The sequence below is a fragment of the Lissotriton helveticus genome, chromosome 2_2 (genome assembly GCF_964261635.1).
Source record: "Lissotriton helveticus chromosome 2_2, aLisHel1.1, whole genome shotgun sequence".
Taxonomy (NCBI): domain Eukaryota; kingdom Metazoa; phylum Chordata; class Amphibia; order Caudata; family Salamandridae; genus Lissotriton; species Lissotriton helveticus.
Window position 1 is genome coordinate 25,536,665 of NC_136060.1, and position 23,708 is coordinate 25,560,372.

The 23,708-nt window shown below is 42.6% G+C and overlaps 1 protein-coding gene across 2 annotated transcripts in view; it reads left to right on the forward strand.

The window, feature by feature from the left end:
- TRAPPC11 (trafficking protein particle complex subunit 11) overlaps positions 1–23,708 on the forward strand; it is a 607,699-nt gene that overhangs the window by 60,579 nt on the left and 523,412 nt on the right. For both annotated transcript variants that reach the window (XM_078678000.1, XM_078678001.1), the window contains exons 4-7: positions 549–619; positions 7,277–7,391; positions 7,830–7,929; positions 12,403–12,476. In XM_078678000.1, the coding sequence (XP_078534126.1) occupies positions 549–619; positions 7,277–7,391; positions 7,830–7,929; positions 12,403–12,476 (360 nt within the window). The remainder of the gene's footprint in view (positions 1–548; positions 620–7,276; positions 7,392–7,829; positions 7,930–12,402; positions 12,477–23,708) is intronic.

Genomic DNA, 23,708 nt, shown 5'->3' on the forward strand with positions numbered 1-23,708 from the left:
TTCTTACTGCTTCAAGGTGGCAAACATTTTGCTTCTAAACTGGTAGCTATGTTGGAACTTTAAAACAACAATACACTATGTATAACTCCATTTAACGATGTCAGCCCACTATTATGTATAATTTTATTTTTGTATTGGATGCATATGCCCACCAAGTTTAGGTGTGGGATGTTTTCTTTATTTCTACATGTTATTAATTTAATTTATCTTCCATATGCTTATTTAATTTGTGTCCCCGTTTTAATACGGTTCAGTAATTTGTATGAATGCAAGAATGAGCTAGTGGGTCTATGAATGTATGTATGAGTGCAATGATGAGTTACAAAGTGCATGTATGATTACTTGATTTCCTTAATTCATCAGAGACGAAGAAACACGGAGTTATTAGCACAACCTATTAGTATTACCAGTGCTTGTCTCTTACCTCCATTTAACGTCACTCCAGCTTTTTACAACTTCCAAAGTATATTTATGCTATTTTGAGTTCACAACAGCAGTAAACTCCATGCGGGTCACACGTTAACCATAGTCTATGATTTATTTTACAGACAGAGTTTGCAAGGGCGCAATACAAAGGTTGCTGTTGTGTTGATACAAAAGAAAACACCATTGCCCCCAGGTATGACACTGATTTCTTCAACAGGACTGAGTACCAGAACAGAAGCCTTGCTAGTTCATGCTCTAGGAATTGTATTGATGCGGAACAAGTGCTTAAAATCCCAAGGGTGGGGAAGAAATGCTGTTTGCATATAAGCTCAGCTGCTTGCGATGTTCCAGTTGGTTTACATACATACATACATACATCAACCACCTACACTTGCCACACTTAATTTCTCCCTCGCATCCTATTTTGAGCTGTGCACATGCTCCAGTGTATTCCTCTTTTAGTTTTTACCCCGACAGTGATTCTAATTAACAGTGGGCTACTTATCTGATATCAATGGTGTCATCAAGGTTTTTCGCATGCGATCACATCTGTGATAGGGAAATTATATGCTGGGCTCTGCAATTTCTGATCTCTTCATCATTGTGCCAACTGTATGACAGGTTTACTAGTGAAATATACAAGGAAGAGCAGGGCAAGCAACACCTTCTCCTAGCAACAATCTCTACTCAGTAGCATCAATCCAGACCTCAGACATCCCCAAATGAACTGCTTTCAGCAACTTCTCCACTGGTGAACCAACCCTGAAAGCTACCTCAAACGGATTCAGCATAATTTCATCATTGCTACTAAAGACATAAACTGGAAAGCTCTACCCTCACCGCTGAACATCACCAATACTTCAGTCGTTCATGACCCCTTTCAAGATTCCAAATGACAAGACGGATCTTGCCCCTCCTGAAGAAGGGCAACATAGGTTGCTGACAACTTTTCTGATTACGGTCTCATCTTCTTCCTGCCATTGCAGATGAAAATTATGGAGAAGGCTGTAGCAGCTAGCCACATGAGAAGATCAAGAGTCTTTCAAGCCACAATACAACGGATTCTCAACATGCTCCCTTGTCCCGTTTGGCCTTTCTGCATTGCCTGACCCAGTTGCCCACCATGCCCTTTGCTCCATTCACTGCCTATGGAATGTTCTTAGGTGGTGCATTAATGCAGTGGTTCTCACTCTGCCTGAATTACAGAGTCCTGCTCCCCTGATGAATTTCTCCACATCTGAATACTTCTCCATCACCTTTCACATGGTATGCAGTCTACACACATTACACTTATAACACAACAGTTAACACACAGGTAAGTACCATGACATTTTCTGGCACTTTACAACGTAAAGCAAGTTAGTGTTTTTAAAGATATTTTAATAAGAGAATTAAAGGAAATTAAGACATTTAAGGGGTTTCGAACAAGAGTATGGGTAAGTAAAGGTTGTACAGGGTTTTTAGGGTTCAGGGAAGGGTAGGAGGTAGTAAAGGATGGAGAAAGATTTTTAAGGTTCAAGGATGAGTAAGGGTGCAGGGATTTAAGGGGTTTTATTATTCAAAGTTTGGTAAGGAAGTGGTAAAGTAAGGGATAGTAAGGGGATTTTAAGGTCCTGGATTAAGTAAGTGTCAGGGTAGTAAGTGGATTTAGGTATCCAGTAAAGGTAAGAGTATGGGGAAGCAACAGCATTTTTAAGGATCTTGGGATTGAGAGAGGGTTAAAGACAAAAAGGGTGGGTTGGGGCTGGTTTCTCACTCCCAAAACAATATAAATATTTAAAAAGCAATTATATGATAGAAAATAGGAAAATTGGAGGGTGTCCCCCCCTCACACACACGTGCAGTGTGGAGAGGGAGGGATTATTAGGTGACCAACAATTTCCTATGCACCAAGGATCTAGGCTATCTGTCTAGGTCCTCCAGAGACTGCCTTTTCTCCAATTCCACAAGCATTAGAAAATGCATCTGTTCAAGCAACATCTCACCTAACCACCTGCTTGCTGGATTACCCCCAAAGTCCTTGCTCTCCTACTCCTGCTCTCCTTGCCTCTTCAACTTCATGAAGCCACTCCTTAGCTCCATTCTCCATAGGTTAATTCGCCAACCTGTTATTCCACTCATACTTCTTGTCCCTCTCCACCTTCCACTATTTGGAGAGTGCTCTGGTGCTAGGTTGGTGCTTTATAGGTTTCGTACATACTGTTTGAAATGGGGTCTCTAGTTGACAGTGGTTGGCACTCTGTCCAAGTAGTAGCCCTCACTCTAGTCAGGGTAAGGGAGTCATTCAGCTAAGATAACCCTTGCACGCCCCCTTGGTAGTTTGGCATTAGCAGTCAGACATATCTCAGAGTCAACGGGTAAGGCATTTGTACATACACTCACGCTAACATGGTGAAAACACTACAAAATGAGTCCACGCCAGGTTAGAAAAATATAGCCAATATTTATCTGATTAAAACAAGACCAAAATGACAAAAAGCCACCATACGCAAGTAAAGCTATCACTTTTCAAAGGCGAAACCAGTTCAGTCCATAGAAATCTAAGAATGGGCCACTTTAGGCACACAGTGCCTTGGATGCGTCAACATTCAAAGACTAAACGGACGCAGAGGAGGTGAGGTGCCAGTAAAGCAAAGCGATGTGTGGGTTTCTTACTTCTAGGAGAGGTGATGCGTTGGTTCCTTACTACCCGGGGAGGTAATGCATTGTTTCCTACCTGCTACGCAGTGGAGGTGATGCGTCGGTTCCTTACTGTCAGGGGAGGAGATGCATCAGTTCCTTACTGCTAGGCAGGGAATGTGATGCATCAGTCTGCGGACCTGCGGCCTCTGTTCTTTTCTGCTGGGAAATATCAATAAAGAAAGCAGCACCCAGGAATGATATGTTGGAAATCCAGATGTGCTGTGTCGATTTTATTTTATTTATTTATTTATTTGCTTATTGAGCGCCTGATTCAATTCCCGAAGGGATATCTCTGCGCTTTTTTTTTGCTTCTGCTGTTTATTTTGCTGTTAGTTTTTCAGTTATGAGTGAGAATAAAAAGAAGGGATTATTTTAGGATAGTGTGAAAAGGTATGTTTTGAGTTTTTTCCTGAAAGATTCAAGGCTAGGGATCAGTTTCAATGCGATTGGTAGAGAATTCCAGATTATTGGTCCTTTGTATGATAGAGCTCTTCCACCTTGTCTGGCTTTCCGTACTTTTGGAACCTGTAGCAGTAGATGGTTGCTGGAACGCAGCGCGCGGCCGGGGATGTACGGTACAGATATTTTCTTAAGATATTTGGGACCTGTACCGAACAAGCATCTGTGTATCATGCAGCATATTTTAAACTTGATACGATGCTTTACCGGCAGCCAGTGGAGTTGGTGTAGGAGGGGACGAGAAGGGGTTCTGTGGGGAGCGTTTAGGGCCAGTCTTGCTGCCGTGTTCTGGACCACTTGTAGTTTCTCCAGTTGTTCTTCATTAGCCGATACATAAAGGCCATTACAATAGTCCATTCTGCCTATTATGAGAGTTTGGATGAGTGTTTTTCTGTGGCTGTCTGGCAGAAAGGGGAAAACACGTCGGAGCAACCCCACCACATGGAAGCATGCACCTGTCACTTGGGTAGTGTGTTCCTTGAGTAGCAGTGCCTGGTCAAGTTTTATACCAAGGTTTTTTACTGTATGTTTGGGGTTGGGCACCGGACCCAACTCCAGGGGCCACCAATCTGGAGACCACAGGAGAGTTGCCCCCCCAAACAGCATTACTTCGGTTTTTGTGACATTACATTGTAGATAGTTTTGTGCCATCCATCGGGCCACAGCTCTCATCCCGTCTGCAAAAGTTGTTTGTACTGTGGGTGTGAGGGTCTGGAATGGAAACAAGAGTTTGGTGTCATCAGCGTATGACACCGGGGTAAATCCATAGGATGTTATGATGTTGGCTAAGGGGGCCACGTACACGTTAAAGAGCGTGGGGCTTAGGCATGAGCCCTGTGGCACTCCCTTAGTGAGCTCTCTTAGGGTCGAGGAGTGGGAGCCCAATTTAACCCCTTGTGTTCGTCCCGAGAGGAAGCTCTCCAACCAAGACAAGGCTGTTCCCTCCACACCTGTATCCCTCAGTCTGTCGAGAAGAAGTTCATGGGACACCGTGTCGAAAGCAGCGGAAAGATCTAACAGCACCAGAATCACTGAGCTCCCTCCATCCAGTGACATTCTGATGTTATCAGTCACTGAGAGGAGGGCTTGCAATGAAGCAGGTGCTGCGTCAGAGTTGGAGCAGTGCAGTGCGGAATTCAGTGATACGGTGCTCAAAACACACGCTGCAGAATTTCTTCTAACGTGCTCTGTCAGAAAGCTGGGGCCTGCAGTGACAGTCATGGTTGATGCACTCATCAGGAACCACACTCTGGTGCTGGCAGTGGCGATGCTTCGCCGTTTGTAACGATGCATTGATAAAAAGAGGCGCTGGAAGTCGATGCGTGGATTTTCCCCTTCAGTTCACTAGATTCTACTTCCAAGGGCCCAGGGACTGGATTTGGCACCACTTGGCACCACTTGGCAAGTCAAGACTCTTAACCGAGAAACCCAGGCACTGCTCGTTGAAGTCTTTGATGGCCCTGAGACTTCTTCACAGGAGGTACGCATACAAATGCCCTTGGAGAATATTGGCAGCAAGATACAGCAAGCAAAGTCCAGTCCTTTCATTCCCAGGACAGAAGCAGGAGGCTAGCACAACAAAGCAGCAGGCAGAGTGACCATGCCCCCTACAACAGCCATCTCTTCTTCCAGGCAGAATATCCCTTAGTCCAGAAGTATTCTGATTTGAGGGTGTCAGAGGTCCAATTTGTATACCCCTTTCTGCCTTTGAAGTAGGCAAACTTCAGAGGAAAGTCTTTGTAGTGCACAAGACCCTGCCTTTCCCTAACCTGGCTCCAGACGCACTATAGGGGGTTAGAAAGAGCTTTGTGTGAGGACAGCCCTATTCAGTTGTCAGCGACAGCTCCTCCCACCACTCTAGGTCAGGAAGGCCCATCAGCCTGGTGATAGCCCATCAGAATATGCAAGGCACACCACTGCTACCTTTGTGTGACTGACTAGAGTGCATGCACAAGAGCCCATCTGTCGTCCTAACCCAGACGTGGATTCTGCAGACAGGCAGAGGCACAGAATGGTTAAGGAAGAAAATGCCCACTTTCTACCGAAACGCAGCGTCGACTTTGTGTTTTCTTGTATTTTGTATTTTATATGATTGTAAACTGTATTTTAATATGAAATGTTTTTAACTATATCTATATTTGCTTGTGGAATACATTTGTATATGTCCCATGTAGTTTGTCAATGGTTTTCCATCTGGCACTGACTCCTTCAATTGAAGTGTGAATAATTGTATGTAACTTTGATTTTATCTAAAGTCATAGTATTAATATTTGTCAATGAAGAGTGTATGGTTATATGTATCCCTGACTCTAACTTAAATCACAATATTTTACAATACCCATAATCCAAACTAGTTTGCATATGGATTAGGGACTTCTGTTTTTTTCTTGTGCACTCCTTGTGTGAAACACTTTAACTATAAATCAACTGTTACTTGTCGCTCTGACATTTATAGCGCGGTAGTCTGGGATGAGGTTGCCTGCCTCATGTCTCTAAATGTACGTTACTACAAGTGAAAGGATGCACTTGAGCTCCCTCCGCACAGCTGTGCACATTGCTTTTTAAATTTCAAATTTAAAATATACATTTTCAACTCTAGTTTGTATTTTTCTTATTTTGACAGCACCCTGAAGAAGGGATATGTAATCCCGAAATGCATTGGGAACAGTTTTGTGAGAGTTATTTTGTATGTTTGAGCATCACATGGAAACGTCATGATTATTTTGTAAATTGTTATTGAAATTCAAAAGATGCAATAGTAGTGGAATATATGCTGCATACATTGTTTGCAACAAAATAAAAAGAATTGTATAATTTTGAATTGGCATCATTTGGTTGAAAATGTATATTTGTACATGTTGAATTTAACACTAGAAATTTAAAAAGCAATGTGCACAGCTGTGCGGAGGGAGATCAAGTGCAACCTTTCACTTATAGTAAGCTACAAGTGCCAGGTAGAAATGGCAGTTTACAACTGCAAACACAGACACTGCAGTGGTAGGTTTGATACATGTTTGCAGGGCTCCTCATGTGGGGGGCAAAATCGGTGCTGCTGCCCACTAGTAGCATTTGATTTGCAAGCTCTGGGCACACCTAGTGCACTTTACTATGGACTTAATAGTAAATCACATATGCCAATCATGGAAAAAACAATCACAAATACAATTTAGACAGAGAGCATATGTACTTTACCACTGGTCAGCAGTGGTAAAATGCCCCCAGTCCTAAAACCAACAAAAACCGGTCAGAGAAAATAGTAGGAATAAGGCAAAAAGTTGGGGAATAACCCGCAAAAAGTGCCAGGGTAAAACACATATGTTAAGGTTTTTTTTTTTATTGACCTACTGTTTGCATTGTGTAAATAGCATGCTTTTAATCTTTACAATTTACAAAAATGTTTGTTGGTGCTTATGAAACTTAGTCTCCAATACAATTTGTGTATATACTAGTGTTCTCTATTCAGGTTATTCACCATCTATTGCAGTACAAATTTAACGTGGATTTCAAATACTCTTCCTTTTGATCTACCTTGTTGCGTGGTTCACTATCTATTGAAGTATGAAACCTCCCTTTTGTATAGGCAAACGCATATCTAACAAGTACACCCATAATAGACACCTTCTTGGTTCTCCAATTGTTTCGTTAATGATATGCCATGGCTGCACTAAACATTGTCTTTTTTACTTTCCGATTGCGTGTTCATTATCAGGGGAAGACGTTATTGCTTCAGAAAGGGCTTCAACGTTGTGCAGTGCTTGTGACCTGTCAGGAAAATCTTTATTTGTGTTGCCACATACCGATCATCTTGTTGGTTATATTATCAGGCAAGTGGGTCATAAACAACATATTTGACTTGCGTGCTATTCACTGGTTGCTTGTACTGTCTATGCACATGTTTGCAATCTTTTGAGTATGTCATTTTCAGTAAGCCTTCAGGTTTTGATACTTCATAGCCTTCTGCTGCTATTTTGTCCTTGCTTTTTAATACATTGACTTTTTTTACTATATTTAACATTTTTCGAACACTGTTCTATACTATCTAATACAATATTATGCTGATATGTTTGCTTTTCATTGACTTAACAAAAAAACTAGAAGGGGGGACTGACTATTAGGAAAACATATTTGGTTGTTTCTGGTTACGCTATAGCTACTGCACATAGGTCAAGGATCATTTTGAAGTGTGCGTGCTAGTGCTATGTGTGCATTTCAGATGTGAAAATTAAAACATGCTGAAGTACCACTGTCTTTCTTTTTCACAGATTAGAGAATGCATTTTATGAGCATGCACAAACATATTATTACACAGAAATCCGGAGAGTGAAATCACATAAAGAATTTTTAAACAAGACCACACATCAGGTAATAATATTCCCTTCCAATTTTTTATGTTGTTTTAACTGGCTTATAGCATTCCATGTATGGAAAATTTACGAAGCACAAATAGAGCTATAAAGCAACAGAGTGCTGCTCAAAGTGAAGGTTCATAGTTGAGACAAATTAAATAAAGATGTAAAGTCAGTTTGGGAGGAGGAGTATTTGATCAACATTTATAATCAATATAAACCATTTGAAAGTTGGTAGATTAGAGGGCCTGCTGGTAGGTGGTAGCTGTGCTAAACTCGAATGATGAGTTACATTATTTAATATGACTGAGCTCCTTTTAATTGGGATTCAGGCTGCTGTTACCAAACGTAATCCCTTTGCCTAACACAAGTAGAGATTCCATGCAATATCCAATCACAGTACAAGGCGGGCAAAGTTAAAACACGTTCAAGAATCCCTCTGTACATAAAGAATGGTGGCGGGGATATTGTGAGCAGGTCACATGTCCTAATCAGGCATATTGGATGCACATGTGCAGGATCCTTTTGGCCCCATTAGGCTGCTGTACCTAATAGGTAGTAGGGCAAGTGGCTAGATTCCTTAGCAGCAGGACAGTGACTTGATAAAGCTGTCTGTGCATGGTCTGTTAGTATACATGATATGAGTTTGCAAACGACTGTGTGGATGAATGTGTGAGCCTTGAGTGCTCCTAATGAGGGAGTGTTTGGGTAAAAGTTAGTCAGGTGGTAGTTGTTTTTGAACTGAATACATTTAGAAAGCACTCTGTACGTCCAATTAATATTGGGCTTTGTGCACCCAATTGCCTGCATAGATTGGAATGAAGCCATTACAATGATCTGAATTATGTGATAGGTTTTGTTAGGCATAGGGTATTAGGATCACATTCCAAAGTAAGAGGCATGCACAGTGGAAATAACACACTCGCGTTGTGGACATATAAAACAACTGCAGCTTACAAACATTTCATTTTGTGGTTTTGAGCTTCAGAGTTTTTTTGCCAATCAGTCCTTCCTAGGCAACAATACCCAATCTCCTACAACGGCTATCAAAGGAGAGAGAGTGTGTGTTACTTTGATGGAACATTTACCATCCCACTATATTTTCTACCACAATAGCGAAACAAAGGAATCTCCTATCGCTATTACGTAAAGGCAAAAGATCCAAGGAATTAAGTTTGATTCATCTGAGACCTCAACACTGTCAGTGAATGAACCAAGTTGGCATAATTCAAAGTGTTGATGCTTAATCAAATTAATATATAAATCCAACACGAAGATTGACTTTCATCATCAACATACAAATTAATATGTTTGTTACAGTAATCTATGATGCAAAAAGATTCTCTTTTCTGTTGCAGTAAACTAAATCGTTGACTGCCCATTCAGCGTATCACCATTACACCTGTAGCCTGCTCACAGAACACGTTAGGAGTATTTGTCTTTGGTTGCTTCGTACGTCACAAGGTGGATACTGTCTTGCCTAACGTCTTCCAGAAGTCTAACAGACCCCTCCTTGGGTACCTCAGGGCATATCGTACAAGAACAAAACCAGGCACAGCCAGCTTATGATGAATGTACCTATCACGGATGGGGATGGGCCAACTGTTGTTTTCAACTTTTTATGAATTTTTGTGAAATCCCCTCAAAGGAGGATGGAAAGCTGCTTACTTGTAATTCTAGTTCTCTGTTAGGGGGGTATTCTGTCAATTCATAACAATCCACTCTCGTCCTAGGTAGAACACAGGCAACATTGCATTTCCATGTTCAATATTTCACATGAAAATAAACTGTGAGGCTAACTAATCTTGCAAAACATGATGGCACAGGATACCCCCTGGAATGCTTTCAAGAATGTAGTCAAAATAACTCTTCATTAAGGAAAGCACTTCCCTTACTGCCATTTCCGGTTTGTTCTTGTCTGTAGGAAATCTGGAAACAATTTTGTTTTCCAAGCAAAATTAAATTTGCAGTTTTTAATGGATACATTTACAATTGTCTTTTTAAAATGGGACCAAAGGTGTTGCCTGTTATAGGCATGTTTTTGCAAAAATTTTATATATTTAACCTGTGTTTTGGGTTTCCATAAACATGCAGCAATACTGTGGTGGTAATACATTCCCAGAAAATACCCATGATAAAAAACAAACTGGATTATATGTATATAACTATTTATTTCTCACAACCCAGTCCCAGTACTACATTACTGTCATGATTGATGGAGGAATAGGGGCAGGAGTGCTCTGCCTATTGTGTTCAAATTAAATAAGCTAGCCTAAATGTAATGTTTTATTTGGCACCATGATTTACTGATATAATGCTTAGGTCAATCTAGCACTAGCACTAGCATAATCTTGTAAGTGAGAACAACACATTCAGTTTCTGGGATCCCTCAGACCCCGTTCAGGGGTGATTTAAGAATGTCTACCTTTGCTACTCAGGGCTTCTGTGAGCTCAGATGAGCTCTTATCATTTTAACAGTTGAGGTAAAAAGCTGAGGGAGAGAGAAAGTGTTCACTTGTCGGCACTCACACTGTGTACCAGAAGCAAGAAGCAAATTACAAACTCCTATCTCTTATTTTACCCAGAGACTATGCTTGGGTGTCTTTGTCTAATCTCTCTTTCAACTTCTGAGGCAATGGAATGCATCCATTTGCTGCTTCGGAGTACCTTTGCACCCTCACAACCTCTACATAGACTAAATTATGTAAATCCTAGCTCACATAACAGAAAGAACAACAGCACAACTAGCTGACCTGAAAGCAGCTTTTAAGGTTGGCAGAAGTTAGCAAGTCCAGCATCATGTAGGGAAGTGGGACGGGTATGCCAGATGTAGATCCTTTGCTCATTTAGCCACTGGAACCAAGCTGCACCGACCGAAAAGGCCCAATTAGGCTGAAGGCTTCCTTTTGTTGCGTGTGTTCCTGTTTAGAGAATCTGACTTGGCAGTTTGGGCTGGACTGTTCCTATTGGAGCAGGACCATGGCTGATTTGCATAAGGCGGAGTCTAATCTGAGGTTGCATGTTGGGGGGGGAAACAATTATGGACTAGGATGTGGCTCGAGTAATTAGCTGTCGGTGAAAATAACTTACGCATTCTGCCCATCATTTTTTGTAGTTCTTCCACCTTCTGCACACTTCTGCCATATATTGACTACTTTAAGTCACTTGCTTGTCTGTCCTAATCTCTTTCTTTGCGAACAAATACCTGCAACTTAACACACTTAATAATATCTATTTGTTCCATTTACTAATACTTAAGTCATTAATGTACAATAGAGAAACCTGAGTAAATGCATTGAATGTCTTCTTTGAGAGCACATGATTAATCCCAATACCAAATGGACTGACCACTAACTTTGGGCTCCCGGCTAGCTTGCTACTTACTGTAAATCGCTTCAGTGCCTCATCAGGGGTAATACGCACTATGCAAATGCAATTTCAATTTAATTATCATAGAGCGGTTTAAGTGTGATAAGGGATTCAGATCCCTAACTCACATTCCCACTTCCAAGCCAAGCCAGCCAGCAGCTGCATGTCACCCATACAAGTAGAAATCCACATTATGTACTCTGCTAACCCTAGTCAATAGATCAAAGACTCAGCAAGGGAAAACGGCTCACTCTACACCTGAAGAGACCTATCTTTGAATAAGATTACATAATTATTGTATATGACCTCCTTGGGATCCCTGTTGTAATCTGCAGAGGGTCTGTCAAAAACTCATGATCCATAGCCTCAAAAAGAGAACTAGGGCCAGTTGCTCTCTTCCCAGAGCAGTTTTTCAGCAAATCATCTGGGGTAGTTTCCTTTCTATTAACTTCTTGGAGATCTGATTGGTTTGCATCTAACAATTTTGGGTACTCAGTATGCTTCTGCACTAACTGACTTACCCAAATTTCGTAAGTGTGCCTTACATGGGCAATTAGATGCCAAATTGGGGAGAGTGGGGCTTTTTTTGTTGTGGAGACTTTGGCACTTTTCGTTACATGCATGCGTGAAAAATGTCTATATATGTACTTCGGTTAATTTTGTAGCTACAGCCACAGCCATTTTAAAGGTTGTGTGCTGGAGAGGATCCCCTATAAGAGATGAAACAGAAAACCCTCTCTGTTTCTCAGCCAGACCACAGCCATGGGACACAAACTGTTTGCCTATAGTGCCCTGTCCTCTAGGGATGCCTTTTGTCTGCTCATGCTGTCAAAACAAGGGGATGATCTTTGACAAGCTCCAGCAGCACTACTACAAGGAATGTTTAAGGAAGACTCCTATTCACCATACCAGCCTAGGCATGCAGTTTCATAGTGTTCTTAAGTACCCATAGGACAATCTGTCATTGTTATACACAACTCTTCAATAAATAGAAGATGAGCAACTCTTCTTTCCTAGAAGGCCACTGATCTGTTGGTTATAAAATGAATATAATTCATTAACTTCCAGAAGCTGAAGAGTAGCATAAGAATTAATTCCTGTTTTTCTGTTTATTTTACAGCTCTTATTTGTGAGACATCAGTTTAAGATTGCATTCTTCAGTGAATTGAAACAGGATTCCCAGAATGCTCTAAAGTAAGTATGTTCTTATTTATGTTCTTTCTAATTGTAAAATCTATTTTTATTAAAACCTCAAAGATCATAAATATGAACTGTTTGATCTTATAAAAAACTTAAAGTGCATATTGTTTCAATTCCTGAATATGGTTGTAATAAGTCTTTGCACTGGTAAATTTACATATACTTGTTTGCTTTGTTTTTGGACAGAACTATTTAATTTTTTCTGTAATTGATCTAACCTAGTAGTTTAATTAGATGTAGATTGGTTTGACAATTTGTCAACAAGTACACAGTTATTGCACACCGCAAGCATTTCACAACATGGAGGAAGTAAGGGCTAAGAGTACCACAGAAAAAAGTTTCAAAACGGCTGTCTATTACCACTCCCCTGAGAACTGTTACTTTTTTCCGACAATCTGGACCCAAGCAAGGCTCTCCCTGGAGGCACTTTCTCTTCCATCTCTAGCAGCTTGTCTTTCTACTCTATTTTTTTTGTAAAATCACTACCATGCATTAAAGAGGTACAATGTGTAAAAGAAACACTGAAAAATTGGGAATATTGACCTCCACCCTTTTTAAAACATATTTGATTGCAATGTATAGTCGCAACATACAGAAAAAAACAAGAACTGTATGATCCCCCCCTCCTCCGCCTCCTACAACCTTTCCCTCTCACCCTTGGTCCCACAGGTGCCCTTGGTCTCAACGGGGTTGTAGTGTGGTAGTGCCCCTGTCATTAATGACACACAGTTATTTCTGTAATCCCATCAATCAGGGTAATGACTGTGGTTATGTCCATCCTACTGGGATTGTGTAGTGTCGTCCTGTGATCATTTATTCAGTTTGGCGTGATTCCAGTTCTGGCATTATGAGACTGTGGGCGTGACTCGATAGGGAAAGCTATTTGCTGACAGTGCATCATGTATAATTTACAGTAGTTCATCCCAGGTGCTTGCTACCTCCAGCGAACCCTGTCCCTTCTTGGTGTCTGTAAGTAAATTTATGCTTTTATACGTTGCCCATTTGGTTCTGCTCTACATTTAGTCACTGTAGGGCCATTTGTCGCTTTCAGTTCATTTTATTTTTGTGCTTTGCTAATATCAATGCCAGGTCATTGAGTTTATTGTAACCTTAAACTTAGCTGAGCGTGGAAACTGGCACAGTAGGCATGTTTTTGGCAGTGTAGCGATATTGCGCGCAGTGACATAATTGATCATGTCCACCATGCTCGTCTAGCTGTAATGGAGAGATGCATCACAGGCATCATCCAGTGTGCTGGAATCTAGCATTGCAGGATATTTTCAGGGTTCTCTCTAATATTGCCACACCCACTGCGTTCCCTAATGGGCTCGCTCACATCTTCCACCCATTTGTCTGTGTGTGTGTGTGTGTGTGTGTGTGTGTAATGGTTTAGATATGTCTGCCCATATTTGGCTTGATATAGCCCTGTTGTAGCTTTCTGTTTACCTGCAGTTGTGTATAGTACATGACAACTCTGGTTTGTTTTGGGTTCTGCCATGCCCAGCCTCAACTTTTGCTTTATCGTCACTCCCACTGGTCCAAAACAGAGGAAGTGACCTGCTGGGATGTCATATTTAGTTTGAATCTCCTCAAAGGATCGTGCCTTTCTGTCTGCAACGAAATCGCCTAGTCTATCTACTCCTAGCCTTGACCATTCTGCCTGTCTTCACAGTACCTTGCTCTTCAGGAGGGCTGCTATGAATTGAAGTGGGATGTCTGGAGAATTAAGGTGCTCTGTTATTATGTTGTTGTAAGTATCCCAGCCAGCAGTATTTTGCTATTGCAACAACCCATGGTGCTCTGTTTGTACCTATTTAGGTGTTAAAATCAATTGTGTATCCCTTTCTGCGGGGTGATCATCATTACTTTTAACATGTACCCATCTCGTGATCCATTGCATCTGTGCTGCCTGATGGTATGTTTCAAATTTCAAAGTCTGGAGCTGCAAATCCCCTATCTGTTACCTGCTGGTGTAATTTGGTTAGCGCCACCCCACGCCTTCCTTTGCCCCATTTCAAATTGAGGAGTAAACTATCCAGCCCCCGAAATTTGCTCCTGGGTACTATCTCCGGTAGAGTAGAGAAGAAGTACAATAATTGGGGTAATGCTATCATTTTTGCAATGACTACTCGTCGTGCCACTGACCGTGGAAGAGTATTCCAATAAGGTATGCCCAACTGTAGGGCAGTGACAGGCCTGCTCATGTTCCCGACCAACAAATCTTGCTTCTGCATGTATAGTCTGACCCCCCCCAGATATTTTAGCGGCCTATGTCCCCACTAAAGTCCCAGGTGGAGTAAGTCATTGCATTGTGATGGCCTGAGTTGGAAGAGGTTTTTTATTAAGCATGGGCAGATTTTGCGAATTGGCAATCCGCGAACTTGCGTATTTACGGATTCGCAATCCGCAAAATCCGCGAACTCTCGCAAATTTAGCGGATTTTTTTTGTTTTGTTTCGCAAGTGTTTCTGCCGTTTCGCAAGGGTTTATTACCAGTTCGCAAACGCGAACTTACTTGTCGGGTAGCAACGGTCGCGACCATGTTGTTTCTACGTCTGGTTCATCACAGCACCCTCTTTTTCACCACTGCCACCCTCTGGCTCACCCATGCCACCATCTGTTTCATCACTGTAGATTATGGGGGGGAAAGCACACCTGCCCTGCCTCAACTGACATGAATGAATTAGGGGCTGATTGATTAATGTGTAACTGAATTTGAACTTCCAGTCTGGCACCTGCTTCCTTATCTGTAATTGCTTTCTGTTGCAGTCTAATTTTTTTTAGCAGGACCTTTGGCATACTTGTAGCTATTCTCTGAGCCTGCTGTGAGGATCAGAGCAGGGTCATAGAATAGTTGCAAGTAGGCAACTGAACTCTGGAGGGGCCCCTCAGGAAGCACTAGAGGGAATTGTTACTAATTTTAAGATTGAACTTTTTCACCTGCTAAGTGCTTTCAGTTTTGCAAAAATCGTTTTTCTGCAATTTCGCGCGATTCGCGGGGCGCAAATTCGTGCGAGATCGATTTCGGAAGCCGCGAATTCGTGCGAATACACGTTTTTTTTTTTTTGCGGCGTGTTTGTTTGCGTGATTTTTTGCGTGTTCGCAAGCCGCTTGTAGCGCAACGTTTGCGAAGTTACCCTAGCGGTCGTACATGGGCGCGGCCATCTTGTTTGCGTGACGTAATTCAGTTTCCGGGCGCTATGTGTAATCTCGCAAAGTGTGCGGCTCGCTAGTACATGTTTGCGTGTGATTGCGGGGAAAATCTCGCGCGAACTTACCCACGCGGTCGTCAACGGGCGCGGCTATCTTGTTTTTCCATTCATTGCTATGGTTCTGGGCCTGCTTTCTGTATCCTCTGTCAATCTCTGCCATCCTTTGCTTGTTTGAAGTTTTTTTTTGTTCTATTTTACTTATTATCTATCCCTCTATTTTTCTAGCTCTATATTTTTGTGTTTTCTGCTACTTTGGGTTAATTTTAAACTACTTTTTTTAACTCTTTTCTTCTTCCCTATTCTATTTCTTCTTTATTATTTACCTACCTTTCTGCCCAGACCATGGTAAAGGGAGCCGGGAAGCAGCCCGCGAAGGGGAAGGGTCCCGCACCCCGTGCCCGGCTCCCGTACGGGCGTTTGAGGGGGGAGCAAGTTATAGCTCGGGAGATTTTTAGTGCGGAGGAGGTGGCCGCACTAGTCTTTCATGTCCAGCGCCGCCTCCCCAAGACCATCATGGGAGGCGGCAAGATCGCTACGGGATCCGGGAGCGCCGGAAGCGGTGGGAGAAGGTGTGCCGGGCCATGTTTGAAAACTCTGGGGTCCGGCGCACCTACAACCAGGTCACCCACCGCTGGACGGATCTCATGGACCGGGAACGCGACTTGCTGGACGTGCTCGGCGTCGAGATCCCCGGGCTTGGTGAGTGGTAGTAGCTATTTCTAGCTATTTCATCACTACTCTGTTTTCTCCCGCTCTGTGTGTTATTATATTGCAAATTTTTGTTTTTTACCAAGAGCAATAATGCTGCCGATTACATTGTAGGTACATTATATTTCAAAATCTTCTGTGCATTTCAGGTGCACTGCTCTCCTTCTCAGTAGCCTTGCTACTATGCTTATTTGTTTTCTATTTTGTGTTCATTTCATTGGCCTGAGAAATTATGTATGAGTGTAGTGTAAAGAACTGCGTAATGCTAGACACTAAGGGTCAGATTTTCAATTGCAAAGTAGCAGGGATGCGCCAGTAATTGTGCGCCACGCCACCACCACCACCCATGGTGCGCCGTATTTACAATGTGGCGCACCATGGGCCCAAAACGTCACAGAAGCCTTACGCATCTGTGTCGTAAAGGCGGCGCATTGCTGGAGTTGCGTGACAACACTGGCGCAGCTCCAGCAGTGCTCTGGGGTGCCCTATCTCCCCAATGCTGCGTCAAGCCGTACGTCTGCTTCAAGCAGGCGCAGGGTTTGAGTCACGCATCATTGTCCTAAAAGTGACTGATTGACATCTTGTAGATTTCCCTCAGCCACTTTTAGGATGCGTTCCTGCGCAGGAACGCCCTCCCTTGCGCCGGAACGCCCCCTGATGACGCAGGGCTTTACAACGTGATGCATCTCCCATATGCGTCACGTTGTTAATATATGCCGCACCATGGCGCCTCTTTTGTTATGCCTCTGCGTCACTAAAGTCACGCAACAATGGAGCAAAAGAGCCGCAAGGGGCTTGTAAATCTGACCCTACAGACTCCAGTCCAGTCCTTCCTTTGTACACCTGGCAATAAGAAGAAATAGTGGTGGTGGATTGATAGTTTGAGTATTTTAATGACTGGTTAATGTAGTAGGAAACTTTTTAGTGTTGTTGCTGATCTGCAATCACGATGGAGTTTGTCTGTCACTTCGCGTGCTGCGGATTGCTGCCTGCCAATCCTAGGCGAACCTTTTTAGTAGTTTGTTTAGTGAGTTGCATAACTTTCCAAGTCGAGGGTCCGCAAATCAAGCAATACTAATATCGTAGTAGACCACATGAGAGGTCAATTTTTCCCGTTCAATAGTTGTCTATTTGCTATTTCGCCAAAAGATTTTGTTATTGTTCTTTTGAAATGTTTGATTTGGTTGACAACAATCATCCATGTTTTTAGGTCTTTCTTTCTTTCATGTTGTACATCAGCTCCCCCCAGGGGCAAGAGGACATTGGAGGAGGCTGCTGCTGCTGAACCAGGCCAGGATCGGTCAGGCGAGGGCTCCTTTGCTGGCTCCGGTAAGTTTTAATTTTAATATAGAGTACCTATTTTTTCCTAGCGTTCCTCATTCGATTTTTTTCTAAATCGTATTTGATCTTCTTGTGCACTGTATCTAAATTCTTATCCTGCCTCGACTATGACTCCCTGTGGGATTACTAGATTATTCTTATTTGTCTGTCTGTGTAGCTAACTAAGATTGAACATTTGGCAAAAGGTGTAAAATGAAACTCCCATTCTAGTCAGCAATAGCTCTGAGTGCAGTCCTCTGGGATTGTCCATAATGTCTTTTCAAGTCTTCTAAATGTTTATGCTTTGACAATTACCAACAATAAAAAGGTGAATGACCACCAAGAAAGAATAAGATACTACTTTACTTTTGGTTTGGATAGGAGGACAATCCATACTACTACTGTTGCAGGGACAAATCTGTACAAACAGAACTATGGACACTAAAGTGCATTGTTTATCAATTATAATAGGCACAGGTCGACTTTCCACATACCTCCGTGATATCAGACTTTGAAGAACCCCCAATCTCCTTACTGGCTAGATAGTGTGGCAGAGTTATTTAGCTCCCGAATTCATCGATGATTGATCCCCAATGATGATTATCCAACGCAGGACAAGAGTACGGAGTCAGAGTCCAGAAGTGTCAGAGGCACGGGCTCATACATTGCAAATTGCAAAACCTTTTGCCCATTCACTCATGACCAAAAACCACAGAGTCTATTTAAGTTTTAAAGCTTTATTAAAAGTAAAAATATGTATTGAAATCAAGCTTGTCGTAAAACATAAACGGTTGATTAAAAATGGAAAAGTGCTTATAGTGATTTATTTCACACATTTATTGTGGGCGAGCCGAGCCCTCACCTGGTTTGAACTTTAATTTTTCTTTTTGGTGCTGAATCGTTGGTCCCTCCGTCCTAGTGATGATGATTTGTTCTTAGAAGTGAAGATTCTGTCTGTTATGAGACAAATGGTGCGTGTTAAAAAGCAAGCATTCATCAGTTGTGCCAAAAAGTGCAGCAAGACAACAACCTTTCCAGGAAAAAGGGACATTTTTACTTTAGAGTAGACAGTCACAAATTATTAGCTTGTTTTTGGTATTCACATTTCTTCATTCCTAGACAAAATACTAGTGATTGGTGTATGTCTATGACATCTAACATTCTTAAATGTACTTTGTAGGTGGAACATCTGGTGCTGGGCCCAGCGCGGAGGTGGAGGAGGAAAGTTCTGGGGAGGAGGCGGTGCAAGTGCCGGACCAAACTGCTGTGCGGGTTGCCATGGTAGTGGCGGGCAGTGGTAAGCTCTTATATTCCTTACTTATTGAGATTGCAGACTGCATAGTGTGCTCCCCGTGAGAAAACGTAAGGTTTGTCCAGATGAGAGACATGAAGAAGAATGATTGACATATAGTATGAATGGATGGATGCCTGGATCATGGTACTATCTGACTCTTAGATAGCATATGTGTATCTCGAGAGAGTAGACGGTCACTGGATGAACTAAGTGTTACTTAGAAGAGCATGTAACACCGCACCCGCACGTCCATCCCAGTGTAGGAAAAGCAAGGAAAAGAAGTTGTCATTTTGTCCGAATACTACCATGAATAGTAGCAGTAGTTTGTATTGCAAGCACAGCATATATCCGGCTATTACGATGGCCGCTCACTACATCTGTTAATATGTTTAGTAGAACTCGGTCATTCTTGTGTGGATGTATCACTGTTCACTCAATAAAAAGCAAAGCACCTAAAGTCATCCCATATGTAAGCAAATACATACCATGTGCAGTGATAGATAATCCGATTATTTATCTTCTTCATTTTCCTTTTCTAGTATCTATTCATTGGCACTGTAGGGTGAAAGTTAAATTAATTAAGCAGTAGCCCTTGTAACAGAGTATTCTCAGTGCCACCCGTAATAGAAAAGTAAGAGCATCACCACCTGCATGTACTGGACTGGTACAGTAACGCAAGTCTGTCTCACTCATCATGGCGGTAGTCTGTTTTTCTCGGGTGCAAGTTGACTGCGCTGGCATTATGCCGGCTTACAGAAGTTAACGTACCAATTTTGCTAAACAAGAGAGAAGAAGAAGAATAAGACTGGTGTACTGTCATAGTCGACTCTAATGGAGTGAGTCCATAGTGCTCGTAGAATTGATTCCTTAAACTCCCACTAATGTTAGAGCAAGGATGAAGAAGTGGGAGGTTAGATAGATACTGGCCACAATAGTTATGTACTGCGCTTCCAAGTTGCTAGTTCTACTGTGACACAACTTTCTGCTGAATCATTTTGTGTTAATCTTAAAGAGCATTGGTTACAGACTATGTCTTTCTTTCTTCATATAGATGCTCCTTCCTAACCAACAAGGAAGGAGCTGGCTGAAAGGGCCCGGCAACGGAGGCTGGAGGCGACTGTCGCCGAATGTCGCCGAATATCGGCGGCTGGTGGCCCAGGAGGAGGAGGACACGCAGAGTACATCAACAACATCCACGGCGACACCTGCATCCTCCTCCGCGCTCCCTGGGTCAGCCAGTTAGCGCAGGTCTCCAGCGGTACGGAGCCGGGGTACCGCAGCCACCCGCCACCACCGAGCAGCAAAGAAATCAGCTGCCCCCCACAGCAGTTGCAAAAAAAGGATGCACCGCCTTTCCCTGAGGGTTTCCTACCTCGAGCAGGAGCTCCTCAACACCAAGACCCTGCTCGAGACCCTCCGCAAGGAGCATGCTGACCTGGCCCGAAAAGTCAACAGCAGCCAGTAGGAGGAGACTGTCCCTTGCCCCTTTTTTAAAGACTTCTGGGGGGTGGGAATTGGGAGTTGGGTTTTCTACTTTTTTGGTCTTCGTTTTCAGGGACATTCGTTGGGGTTCCGGGGGGGGGTTGGGTCTTGCGGGAGATTTATGTTACTGGATATATAAATATACTTTAAACTTTATCTTAGCATACGTGTTTTTTTACTGATTTGAGGCTGGTGGGTGGGGATTTAACAGTCCTGAAACTTAAGTGGCATCTTGATTCAAGTTGTGTAAGTACTAATGGCCCAAATGTTTTCAAAACTAAGTGCCTCTCACAGAGTAAGTGAATTCAATAGTCCTAGGACTAGTGTCAGTCTCTCGTCTCTCCTAATACTTCATTATACTACCTCCCCCCAAACGCTTATCTTAGCTGTAATTTGTGTTTGGAAATAGGGCTAGGCACAGGGCTGGCTGCACGCGAAATGGCGATTAAGGTTGGCAATCCTGGGCGGATGAAATGTCATCATTGCGGTGGTACTTGTGGTGTTACATAGTGGCAGTTGCAGCATCTGAAAAAATAGCAAATGAAACCTTGTTTGTCCTTACCGTAGCATTAGAACGGTACGATAGAGAATATAGCAACTGACAGTACTCTAGAATAGTGCCACAATGTAGCCTAACAAATGGTAAAGTATTTAAAGTATAACTACTACTTGCGTTGAATTTCTTTGACATTGGCTACTATTACAAGAAATAGTACTGAAGGTGAAGGACACAGCAGCGTAATAATTTCATTTGCCACGTCTAGGAGGAGGATGTTCTTGATGACCAATCAAGTTGATGGCGCACATGAAAATCTGCTTTCATTTGCCAATAGTGACTCGGTGTCAAGCTGAGTAAGAATATATCCTCGGATTCCTTCACCATCCTGTTGCTATGACCTTATCCTCCCCAGCAAGTGTGTGGAATTATTGCTGTCATTTAGTCACAAATCAATCAAAACCACACAGCCCGGGGGAAGAGGGTTAGGGTTTGGAAAATGGATGGGAATGGGGTTTTTTGGGAAAGTTTTGTTGAGAGAAGAAAAAAAAAAAGCACAGCATGAACAAACAATAATTGAAGATAAACAAATCTTTGGGTACAAAGCTAACCATGAATCTTTTAAGTGACATAAAGGAAGTGCATGCACTACTGCATGCATGGTTACTAAAAAGTAACTAGTACTTTCGACAACCGTGAATGAAAGAATGCGACAGTACAGGGCTGCAGTAATAATTATGCGTTTTCACTTGCCTATCTCTGCACTCAGAGAAACACTTCGTACATTAAATTAGGTTTGAAAAATAGCAGAAGTAAAACCTATCCAATGGCTGAAGGGATGAATTTAGAAGCAGAGATCAAACAAATGCAGAGTCACTCTCCGAGAAGTTCACAGCAATAACATTACTTAAAAGATAATTAGAAAAGAACGGATACTGTATCTGAATGTTGTTGTTATGTTATGTTATGTTAAGGGCCTATTTTTTGAGCGCACGGCTGCCCAAGGGGGCGTCCCGGCGCTTTTGCAAAGAGGCCTGAGATCTACAGACACATAGAGGAGCAGCACAGTTGTCAAAAGAATTACGCAGAAAAGAGGAGAGTCTTCAACTCTTTCCTAAACGCCAGGAGGTTCGTAGCTTTGCGTAGAGGGAGAGGGAGCTGTTGTAGTTGTCCTGTTGAATTTGGGAAGTTGTAAGATGCATCCAACCATTCCTCTTATTAGCAGGACTCCTCCATTCCATCTGACGCTCCGTCCATCAATGTTGGTGACCAGAAGACACCCTGTCCACTGCCTGCCGGATGCTGAATTGCGGCTCGCTAATGTGAAGCCTGACTTCATCCTTTTCTTCCCATTGCACAGGTTGAAACTCGGCCTGTAATTATTGATGGAAAAACAAGAAGTGATATTAGATCACCACTGACAAATAAATATAAGGTATGTACGCTGTGTAGTCACACTTTGAGATTCCTAATAGACAGTACAATATTTTTGAAAGTGCCTACTCTGTCTGAGTCTCCTTTTGAAGGATAAATAAGTAAGGGCGAATTAATTTAGCGGATCCGTCCCCTCAAGCTAGGTGTACTGTAAACTGTGTTTTAGAACAAAATTAGACCTTCCCAGCAGTGCTCCCAGACCCTTACTAAACCCAGTCGCAAAAATGTAGAAGACCCCCAATCAGATCTCAAAAAACGAGGCCCAGTAGAAAATGGTGACAAAACGTACTTTGAAAGTAAAGTAGGCCCAAATCCCCCCTTACCCACCGTGGATTCTATTCAAACCACACAAAAGTATCCATACCCAGCATCGCTCCAAGACTCGCAAACCCCCCCCACAAACAGCCCCCCGCCCAAACACATGCAATACAATACTGCTAACCCTAACGAGCCCTAAGTTAAGAATAGTGGCAAACGCTTTCTTTAACTAGGCCAAATCCCCCATTCCCCACCATGGATTTTCTTCAAACCACTTGCAACCAAAATTACACATTCCCACGAGTGCTCTAAAACCCCAGAACTCAGTTGCAAAAATCTAGAACACCCCGAAACACATGCAACCCTGCTGCTAGTGCTAACCCTAACGAGCCCTAAGTTAATGTGCAAAAAACGCTTTTCCTCATGGATTTTCTCCAAACCACTTTTATCCGGTACTAGACCTTCCCAGCAATGGCCCCAGAGCCGTCAACCCAGGCGGAAACCAGTAGAAGACCCCCAAACAGCCAAAAAGCAAAACTACAAAAGTGGGGACTTAGTAATTTTCCTGGCAAATTTCCAACATCACTCCACGCGCGCTCTGCAGCTTGGCCCTAACTCCCCTTTGCCACCATGGATTTTCTTTAAACCACTTGCAATGAAAAGTATCCATACCCAGCGTTGCTCAAAGACCCCAAAACCCACCCACAAACACCAGGAAGCCCCCCCAAACAGGCCCCCAAAAATGCTGTAGTGAGCGAAATGTCAGAAAATGCAAAAACGTTTTCCTCATTGATTTTCTCCAAAACACTTTTATCCGGTATTAGACCTTCCCAGCAATGCCCCAAGACCCACCCAAACCACCCGCAAAAAAGCACAACACCCCCAAATAGGCAAAAAGCAAAAATGGAAAATCTCATACTTAGAATTATTTTTCGGCCTTCTTTCAATTCTGTCCAAACGTGCTGTGCAGCAAGGTCATAACTCTACTTTTCCACCATGGATGTCCTGGAAAACAAATGCAAT